We start from the raw sequence: 10,878 nt of genomic DNA on the forward strand, positions 1-10,878 counted from the left end.
TTTCAGCCATAAAAAGGAATACTGATATATGCTACAATATGGATGAAACTTGAAATATTTTGCTGGGTGAAAGAAGCTGGTAATAAAGGACCACATGCTGTATGCTGTGGTTGGCACATTTGTGTCACTCCCAAAACTCACGTTGAAAACCTAAAGCCCACTATGATGGTATTAAGATGTAGAGCCTATGCGAGGTTATCAGGCGGTAAGCTCAGACTCCCTCATGAATGAGATTTGTGTTACTATAAAAGAGACCCGAGAAAGCCCCCTTGCCCCTTCTACCACTGAAGGACACCACCAGACCACCAGCAGTCTACCACCAGGAAGAGGGCTCTACCACCAGGAAGAGGGCTCTACCACCAGGAAGAGGGCTCTCACTTGGCTTTGCCCGCGCCCTGATCTTCGACTTCCAGCCTCCAGACCTGGGAGAAATAAATTTTTGTCGTTCATAAGCTACTAGTCTGTGATGTTTTGGTATAGCTGTCCTGACGGATTAAGACAATGTTGTGATTTCATTTTTATGAGATGTCTAGAATAGGCAGATTAGTTGCCTAGGGCTGGGGAATGGGGAGTTGGGGAGTGATGGCTAAAAGGTAAGTTCTGGTGTTTCCTTTATTGGTGGGGGTTGATGACAATGTTGTAAAATTGATTGTGGCAATTGTTGCACAACTGTGAACACACTAAACACCACTGGATGATACACATTAAATGGGTGGACTATATGGTATGTGAATTACATCTCAATAAGTCTCTTAGAAAAAATAAAGAATAAATCTAGCCAAGAAATTTAAAAAGCACTAGAATCTAACAGATGTCCCTCCTCTTTCTCTCCCTTCCCTCAACCCCTTTCCCCCAGCCTGTTAAACCTGGTGGGATGACTCAGAGTTTAGGGCAGGGGTCCCCAAACTACACCAGCCGGCCACATGCGGCCCCCTGAGGCCATTTATCTGGCCCCCACCGCACTTTCGGAAGGGGCACCTCTTTCATTGGTGGTCAGTGAGAGGAGCATAGTTCCCATTGAAATACTGGTCAGTTTATTGATTTAAATTTACTTGTTCTTTATTTTAAATATTGTATTTGTTCCTGTTTTGGTTTTTTTACTTTAAAATAAGATATATGCAGTGTACATAGGGATTTGTTCATAGTTTTTTTTTTTAATGTCCGGCCCTCCAACAGTCTGAGGGACAGTGAACTGGCCCCCTGTGTAAAAAGTTTGGGGACCCCTGGTTTAGGGGGTCATTGGAGGAGGGGAGGTCAAGAATGGAGGACAGTTCAAGATTCTCTCCAAGCACGACTGTGGTCCATCCACTTCCTCCCGGTAGGGGCACTAGGCCACCTTCTAGGTGTAGGGCCACTCACCCCTGGCTGGGTCCCCGGATCCAACCCTAGATTGGGGCTCTCGGCCCCCAGGGGTTCTGGAAAGAACAGCCAAGCTCAGGCTCGCAAGTGAGAGCCCAACCTCCCCCGGGAGAAGAGGCTTCCTCCGCCTTTCACTGGGTGTACCCGAGAGGTGCAGGCCCCCGCTCAGCCCCTCCCAGGGGTGGACCCGTCAGCCGAACCGGCTCCAGGTTCCCGAACCAGTTACACCAGAAACCCCGCCAGCCAGCTGCTCGGTCCTTCCCCACCAGCCACTCCGCCTCCTCCACGCCAGTTCCACAGTGGACACCTCTGTTGCCTGCTCATTGGAAAACGAGGGCGGAGGGTGGGCGGGGCCGCCGAAGAAAGCTGAGCCCGAGAGGGCCCGCAATCGTGCCTCCAGCCCTCACCCTTGCAGGGGGACCCAGCAGGGGGCGGCCGGGGTGGGGCGGAATTGGGGTCCCTCGGGGGCCACAGCGCCTCCTCCCGTCCTGCCGGGGCGGTGCCTGGCGGACTCAGGTCCCCCGCACTGTGGGGGAGGGACTGGCGCCCGCAGCGCCGGGGCGGGGACTCGGGGACTCGGGGACTCGGGGACTCGGGGACTCGGGGACTCGGGACCGCGGCGGGCCGGCTGGGCGCGCACACGCAGGCTCCTTCCCCGGATCGTCGGCGCTGCCCATGGCCGAGGTGCTCGAGCCAGAGCCCGGGACAGCGGAGGGCGCGGCGGCCCCAGAGGTGGAGACACCGGGCTGGAAGGCCCAGGGGGACGCGGGCGCCGAGGTAGAAGCCTCCCGTGGGCGCGACGGGTGCGGGCCGGGGTGGGTGGGGGGCGTCTTCGGGCTGATCTGTAGTGAGGCTGGAGGGTCCCACAGATTTAAGTGAAAAGTACATTTTTAAAAAGGTCTGAGCTCTACCTCCATTACTGCACAAACGGAAAAATTCTGTGGGTTAAGTCATAACCCCAGGTATTGGCCATGTCTCAATTTCTTTTCTTTGCCGGGGGCGGGGGGCGGGGGGCGAGGGGACAGGAAAAGAAGCGACCTCGTCCTGGAACCGGTGGCGGGACCTTCTGGGCCGAGAGGACGTAGCACACTAGTTCTTAATGTGAATGGGGCTGACTCCCCACCCCACCCACCCCACCCATCACTCCCCCACTACGCCGCCCGGCAAGTGGGACCAGGGCCGAAGAAGTCCCTAAATCCAAGGATGGGAGCCGCGGGGGCGGGCGCCCTGTCCCAGAACCTGGGGCTGGACCCAAGTGTGGCGCTGCCCCTAGGCCCAACGTTCCCAGGTGGACCCGAAATCAAGGCACCTGTACTTTTGCACCTCACGTCCTGCCTTCCTAGAATGGTTTCCTCCAGTTATCTGTTCCATTTTAGCCCGGAAGTTACGAGATCCGACAGTATGGACCAGCCAAGTGGGTCAGCACCTCCGTTGAGTCAATGGACTGGGATTCCGCCATCCAGACTGGCTTTACCAGGCTGAACAGCTACATTCAAGGCAAAAACGATAAAGGTGAAGGCAGTTTGCCCTGTAATTATAATATATACTATGGTTGAGTCCCCTGGCCTATTTTTAAGTTTTAGCTTATTAAAGAAATATCCTTTAGAATGGAAAAATAACCAGATCCTCAAAGACTGAATGTTTGAAAACAAGGATTCTGCTCAGGACCTTTAGCAGCCTCTAGAGGAGGGTAGTACCAGGTAGTGCTTTCCGGCCTCTGTTCTTCTTGACGCCATTTCTGTGCATGAGCTGGGCTTCTGTCACTAGTGTTAAGTCCTTTTCATGGCTAATACCTCGAAAACACTTGGTGACTGGTGGTAGGGTGAGAGACATCAGGAGGCAGGTAGGTACAAAGAACATAAGATCCAGAGTTTCAAGATATAACTTCTGGTTCTGACCCTGCGAATATTCTAGTAGGTCACCTTGCCAGTGGGACTTCAGCTGCTGACCTGTAAAAATAAAGAACGGACTGGAATATGGAATCTCTAATGTGCCTTGCTGTCTCTAAAACTTTAGAATTTAGTAACCAAAAATGTGAGTAGTACAGAAAGTGCTTAATGTGGACAGTGGATAATTTATTATTTTATAAAGATGAACAGCTACATAATAAGGGCCTTATTTTTTAAAGATGAAAATTATCTTGAAGGTAAATCCAGGATGGGCAAAAGTAAGTTTACAGTTTGTATGGGAAATAATACAATAATTAATAAATAATAATAGAAGGATAAACCCTGTTTTGTTTACTTAGAACCGTAAACCTACTTTTGCCCCATCCTGTATTTATGCCGATAAGCATAAAATAAATCAAGAAACTTGGGTCAGAAAATATATAATTTTAAAAGTATTGATAAATACCCTGCATTTGCCATCACGGTCTCCTTTGTATTTAAGTATGTGTTTTTATGGCACAGAGACGAAAATAAAGATGACAGCTCCAGTGATGAGCTACGTGGAGCCGGGTTCGGGCCCTTTTAGCGAGTCTACCATTACCATCTCCCTGTATATCCCCTCGGAGCAGCAATCGGATCCGCCCAGGCCTGCAGAGTCAGATGTCTTCATTGAAGACAGAGCCGAAATGACTGTGTTTGTACGGTAAGCGGTAGGTAATTTATAGCCCTGCTGACTGCTAGTTTCACTGGCCTGCACTCACTGTTTAGTTCCTCTGCAATTTCAGTAGGCTTTTCACCCTTCCCGAAAAACAGGGCTAATGAATTCTTGTGTGTTTTCCAGCTGGCTTAGTTTTCTGTGTTACCAAGGGTCTGTTGGAAGATGTAAGTCATTTAATGCAGAGTCATTTACCTTCCACAAATCAGACACAGTGCAAATGATTCCCTTCAAAAGCATAAGACTGCCCTTACCTGCCATCTAGTTAAGTCTGAACAAAAATACCTTAACTCCCAACTTCTAAATTCTTTTTTTTTTTCCCCGAGAGAGGGAGACAGGAACATCAAGCTGCTCCTGTATGTGCCCTGACTGAGGCACATGACCCGGCAACCCCATTGTTTCAGCTCTTAACTGACTGAGCTAACTGCCCGGGACACAACTTCTAGATTCCGATAACCCCAGATTCTTCCCTTTTTTTCCCCAGCTGCTGCTTCCTGAGGTTATTGGCTCTGTGAGTTTACAGGTTTTTTTTACTTTTTCAGACTTCTCACACCTGTTTACTTATTCTTTATATTAAGTTCTCTGTTAAAATTTAAAAACACACACATGATGCCTGAGCAGTGGGAGCACAGTGGATAGAATGTCAGTCTGGGATGCTGAGGTCCCAGGTCCAAAACCCCAAGGTCACTAGCCTGAAACTAAAGGTTGCTGACTTGAAGCCTAAGGACGCTGGCTTAAGCCCGAGGTAAATGGCTTGAGCGAGGGGTTACAGGCTTGGATTGAGCCCCCCGGTCAAGGCACATATGAGAAGCAACAAACAACTAAAGTGCCACAGCTACAAGTTGATGCTTCTCGTCTTCCCCTTCTTCCATTTTCTCTCTCTCTCTCTCTCTCTCTCTCTCTCTGTCTCAAAAAAGAACCACACACACACACACACACACACACACACACACACACACGATAACTGTTCATATTAGAGCCCCTTTATTACTCCCTTTCTCTCCTTGTCACCATCAACCTGTTAAAGGACTGTGTCTCTGTCTCTGCTTCCTCACCTCCCACATACCCCTGGAACTGCCAGTCTGGGACAGCTCACAGCATCTCTGCGGAACTGGTCCTGCGACCTCCACAGTGCACTTGCATCTGTTACATCACAGCTCCTTCCCAGTGACCCTTGCAGCCTTTGCATGTTGACCATTCTGTTCCCTGATACGTCCTTCCTACCACTCAGCCTGTGACTCTCCTGCCATTCCTCTCCTCCTCATCCACTCCGTACCCCCCAGATCAGTCAATGCCTGTTATTGACCCTCATGTCATAGCAGACTTGCTCTAAGTGATCTGTTCACAATGCTCGAAATACCTGTATCTAATGTTTCTCAAATTTAGTGTCTTCAGACCGATTTTCCTACTTGTTGAACATTTCCACGTGGGGTAGGGGGAGGGCTCAATCTCGACAGCTCTAAAAACCACCTTTCTTCATTCCCAATGTACGTACCTGGGCAGTGATCTCAGAGTGCCGGTCCCATCGGTCTGACAGCCTCCCCAGCGAGGACATCCGTAGCCATCGTCAGCACACGTTTCCCGACAACTGTCTCCAGATCTGACTCATTCCCCTCAGAAATGACTGTGATTCTGTCCCCTTCCCCCCATCCTCATTACTCCCTCAGGTCGTCCTCTTAGGAGACCACACCGAAGTCACCTTTGTCTCCGCCAGTGCTGGGCACAATGTCTAACACGGTAGATATTCGCACGTCTGTTGATCTGGATCCTGACTATGCCACTTCAGTACCCTCCGAACTCCTCTCTGCCTGCCAGTCTCTTCCTCTCTCGCGCCACACGGGAACCTGTGCTTTTCTTACGACAGCGGCAACAGAACCCCCAACCTGTTACTCCACTTCAAAATCTCGGTTGCGTTCTTCTTGCTTCAGGGTGAAGTTCGTGTTGTTCGTTCACGTGGTACACAGCGCCTTCTATTCTACCCTGTGGCCCGACTCTGCCTCCCCCACTGGTGTGTCCGTTGACTTTCCCACTCTTCACTGAGCAGGCCATGTTCTTCTACTTCTCTTTACCTTTGACATCAGGCAAATTGCTGGACTGCCTTTCCAAACTCTCTACATTTGGAAAATGTGTATAATCATAGTACCTCCCTGTGTCATAGAGTTGCCATGGTTAAATGAGTTAATGTACATAAAATACTAGAGCCTGAACATGATATTACTATTACTGCTTCTTTCTTCTTTATTTAGACAGTCCACTTTCATCATCTAGGACTTGGAATGGCACCTCGTCTGTGATAACTTTCTCAGTTTCTCCATTCAGCTAGCCACTCTGTCCCTCTGGTATTCTAAATTATAATCACTCGTTAATAGACAGTAACTTCCTCAAGAATACAGCAGCACATTCCTCTGTCCATGTCCCTCAGCTCCAAGCAAGACAGCTGCATGTGGGAAGGCTCAATATGTCTGTGTAATAAATAAAGTATGGATAGATCATTGTAGAACAATGTGTATTCAGAGAACAGAAGATGATTTCTAATTAGGGGCTTCAAGATTTGATCCCAAGGAAGAAATAGATCTGAAAACACATTCTCTTTAGGTAGAACATACCAAGAGTTGGCTATCGCTAAGGAAATAAGCAGTAAATTTAGGAGACAAACTATTTCTTAACATAGTTCAGAATATTATATGTCATTATGCTGAAAATTATAGAACAGTTTATCAATTTATCATCAATGTTTTATACCAGGGGTCCCCAAACTACGGCCCGCGGGCTGCATGCGTCCCCCTGAGGCCATTTATCCAGCCCCCGGCGCACTGCCGGAAGGGGCACCTCTTTCATTGGTGGTCAGTGAGAGGAGCTTGGTTCCCATTGAAATACTGGTCAGTTTGTTGATTTAAATTTACTTGTTCTTTATTTTAAATATTGTATTTGTTTCTGTTTTGTTTTTTTACTTTAAAATAAGATATGTGCAGTGTGCATAGGGATTTGTTCATAGTTTTTTTTTGTAGTCCGGCCCTCCAACGGTCTGAGGGACAGTGAACTGGCCCCCTGTGTAAAAAGTTTGGGGACCCTTGTTTTATATACATGTGCACATAAATTCCTAATACTTATTCAACAAGGATTTAAACATGACTACATTCCAGGAATGATTCTAGGTGCCTGACAGAAATAGACATGGTTTGGTTTGTAGCCTTGAGAGCTTACATCTTTTCTGAAGAAAGGGAGGACTGACCCTTTTCATTGGCTCACTGATAATAAAACTTCTGCTAGGGAAGGCATATTAGGAATATATTTATATTTGGTTCTCTGTGTTTCCTATTCTCAACCTTCAGAATCAAAATCATCATGTTTAAGATATCAGCAGCTCAGCTAAGTTTGTGTCCTGTCATGACTAAATCTCAGGATATTTTTGTTTGTAGACTATAAAATCTATGCTTAAAATTTTATTCTTTTTTCCTCTTTCAATTTAGATCTTTTGACTGTCTCTTCTTCCTCGTCCCCAAACCTCCCATATATCTCAGCCAGATCTGACCAAGTTACTTTTCTGCTCAAAACATCCTTCTGAGATGTTTTGAGAATAATCCCCAAGGGTTTTGGGATGATGATATGTAACATTCATCCTTCTGGCTCGGACTCACCTTTCTGAGCTCACTTTGGGTTTGGGCCACACTATGGAAATGCTTTGTGTTTTTAGACTTCTGTTCTTTTTCTTATCCTTCCCCTTCTCTATCCAGCAAAAAACCTCCTTCATTCCAGACCAGCTCACATCACACCCCCGACACTGACTCAAGCATAACCTCAGCGTTCCTAAGCACTGTGGGACCACCTCTGTGAAATCTCTTCCCAGGCTATATAGTGAGAGCTGGCAAAGTGTTTGTCTCTAGCGTTAGACTGTAAATTCACAGGGTCAAGACTATCTTATATTCACCCATAAACCAGTGACTACCCTTTGCCCAAGGAGAGGAAGGAAGGGGGAATGTTGGACAGGAAATGGAAAGACTGGAAGGGAGGCTTCTAAGTTGGTAGAAGTGTGGTAAACTGACCAGCAGCATCAGCATTATTGGGAGCTCGTTGGATACACAGACTCTCAGGCCCCATCCTAGACCTCCTGAATCCGCATGTCAGCAAGATTCGTGCATGCATCAAAGTTTGAGAAGCACAGAGTTAGAGGACAAGATGGTGTACATTCCAAATCGACTTGCCAGCAGACAGGCTGGATCCCTCCTCCTGGTCTCCTGTGCGCTGAGGTCACAGTGAGACTGGGAACCGCAGCAAGGGAACGCTTGGTCCAGGGGCTGAGCGGGTGGGTGGAGCCTGAAATTGTGCTTTATCCTGCTTTGCTGTATCAGCTCCTGCTTTTCTTTTCAGACTGACACTAGCACTGGTGTGAAAATCATTCAGGTTATTTATGTTCTCCTTTGCAGGTCTTTCGATGGATTCTCTAGTGCCCAAAAGAATCAAGAACAACTTTTGACGTTAGCAAGCATTTTGAGGGAAGAAGGAAAAGTTTTCGATGAAAAGGTTTACTACACTGCAGGCTACAACAGTCCTTTCAATTTGCTTAATAGAAATAATGAGGTGTGGTTGATTCAGAAAAATGAACCCCCCAAAGAAAATGAATGAGGAAATGGAAAGAGGAGCATCGCCAGGGGCTAAACTTTATATAGCCATCCACACACCTTTATAGTATGTCTCGTATCTTCTCCCTGAGAGTACTAATGTGAATTGAGCTTATTTCCAATGTGCCTTTTTAATGCTCAAAGCTTTATCGGGATCCGCAGATAACAGGAGACAATCTTCTACAAACATGTAAATTGCTCACAACCCTGGTGGTCTTGAGTTCTGTCATGCTCCAGGGACATGTCATGTTGCTTCCCCTTCCTCACTGTATCACCATCATGTTGCCTTTTACTACTTGGATTTGTGTCAGTTTGGTTATTATCCCCTCCAGGTATTATCAATAAAAATTGTTAAAGATTCACCCCGTGTGGAGCTACTAGGCTGTCAGGCCTGGAGCGGTGAGATTAGGGTCGGACGCAGAAATCAAACTGTCTTTTGCGGCCACGGCTGCGGTCCCCTGAGTCCTCCCCATCTGTCCACTGCCCCCGCCGCACAGGAAACACTCTCCCAGTACCCGAAAGTTTTGATAATCTTTTGTGACAAAGAACAACTTTATAAAACTAGGAGCTTCTGCCTGACCTGTGGTGGTGCAGTGGATGGAACGTTGACCCGGAACACAGGTTGCAGGTTCAAGACCCCGGGCTTGCCCAGTCCAGGCACACAGGGGAAGCAAGGTGATGCTTCCTGTCCCCCTCCCTCCAATCCTTCCTCCCTCTCCCTCTCTTCTCTCTAAAATCAATAAATAAAATCTAAAAAAATAAAAACAACAACAACAAAAAACTATTAATAGAAATTTCCTATCCCATTCAGTAAAGATGTTTTTCTCCTGAACAAATGTATACAAACATATAATTTTAAAATTCACTTAAATTTCTAAATTATTTCATGTAGTTTTTTTGAAGATCATGTAAAAACAACTAAACTAATAAAAGTGGGTTGCCACAAAATCAGGGAGGTTGAAATTTTGAGCTGTGTTGGAGAGTGCTTGTCCTGGGAAAGACAGTCACACTCAGATACCTAGAAGCTTGTGGCGGGGAAGGGCGTTAGCTTCACCACGACCTCCGCTCCTAGAGGGTGACAGGTGGAGGAGGGGAGAAAGGCACGTTAGAGCTCAGTAACTTCCCCACAATTAAAACTGCCCATGAGTGACACTGCTAGTTCCCATCACTGTGTGGTTAAAGTGGGGACCCCGTGATCACTTAGATAGGAGATCTGAGTATCTAGTGGATGGGAGGATGGGGCTTCAGATGCGTGAAGAGGATGGTTAAGATCCCTACAGCCCCAACATTATATATAATATGTCTTAAAATCAAACTCCCGAACCTGGATACAGCAGACTAACATGCCGATAGTTAACTGTGCCCATAGCTACCACTCACGGATTGCCTTGTAGCCGCACTATCCCAGGTGCTTTACGTGAATTACCACATTCAGAACAACTCTGTGTGCCACACTGAACCGTCCCCATTTCACAGATGAGGACACTAAGGCACAGACAGAGATGTTAGATCACTGGCCACAGATGGAACTGAGGACAGAGGCTGATTCGAGTCCAGGTCGTCTGACTCCTCAGTCCGTGCTGTTAACCACTACGCTCCAGGCACACAGCTATCAGGAGTGGGCCAGGGTGGAACTGTGCACCTGAAACCTGTATTTGTTAACCAGTGTCACCCAGTACATCACTAGAAAGGAAAACAGAGTGGGCTAGGCGGGGAGGTGTCCTGCACACCATACATGCATAATCAACACGATTATACTAACTCAGAGCTGCCTTTCTTTAAAAAAAAAAATTTCTTTAAGATTATATTTTATTCATTTTGGAGAGGAGAGAAAAAGAGAGAGAGAGAGAAGGGGGGAAGGAGCAGGAAGCATCAGCTCCCATATGTGCCTTGACTTGGCAAACCCAGGGTTTCGAACCTGCGACCTCAGCATTCCAGGTCCACGCTTTATCCACTGCGCCACCACGGGTCAGGCCAGAGCTACCTTGTAGACTGTAATTTTTGATAGAAAACTAACTAGATTTATGGTTCTGGAATTATGGATATAAATTGTGAAATCTCAGGCAGTTATTTTCTAGAAGTATCTGCTTGCATTGACTGTTTATTGATTCTTTGCATTTTCATGCTTGCCAAAAAGATACTAAATTTATTTTTTTAGCCCATTTACCATCACTAATTGGAGAACACCTAGCCCTCCTGATGAATGTCCACAGTGCTAGCCTCTACTGGTATGAACATATTTCTAACACTTCCTCTACAGTTCTATAGAAAATAATCATCTTTTATGCAATAAATC

General features: G+C 46.8%; 1 protein-coding gene across 1 annotated transcript; it reads left to right on the forward strand.

The window, feature by feature from the left end:
* Positions 1-1,798: 1,798 nt before the first annotated feature.
* HEBP2 (heme binding protein 2) lies at positions 1,799-8,944 on the forward strand. The gene is made up of 4 exons (XM_066247871.1): positions 1,799-2,136; positions 2,736-2,871; positions 3,771-3,951; positions 8,388-8,944. The coding sequence occupies exons 1-4, from the start codon at positions 2,035-2,037 to the stop codon at positions 8,584-8,586; spliced, it is 618 nt and encodes a 205-aa protein (XP_066103968.1). The 5' UTR covers positions 1,799-2,034; the 3' UTR covers positions 8,587-8,944.
* The last annotated feature ends 1,934 nt before the right edge of the window (positions 8,945-10,878 follow it).

The sequence above is a fragment of the Saccopteryx bilineata genome, chromosome 12 (genome assembly GCF_036850765.1).
Source record: "Saccopteryx bilineata isolate mSacBil1 chromosome 12, mSacBil1_pri_phased_curated, whole genome shotgun sequence".
Lineage (NCBI taxonomy): Eukaryota > Metazoa > Chordata > Mammalia > Chiroptera > Emballonuridae > Saccopteryx > Saccopteryx bilineata.

Excerpts from the sequence above, each read along its gene's own strand:
- HEBP2 (XM_066247871.1), top strand. The coding sequence starts at position 2,035 with ATGGCCGAGGTGCTCGAGCCAGAGCCCGGGACAGCGGAGGGCGCGGCG. Across the intron at positions 2,872-3,770 it reads TCAAGGCAAAAACGATAAAG|AGACGAAAATAAAGATGACA; the intron begins GTGAAGGCAGTT and ends TTTATGGCACAG. Across the intron at positions 3,952-8,387 it reads GAAATGACTGTGTTTGTACG|GTCTTTCGATGGATTCTCTA; the intron begins GTAAGCGGTAGG and ends TCTCCTTTGCAG.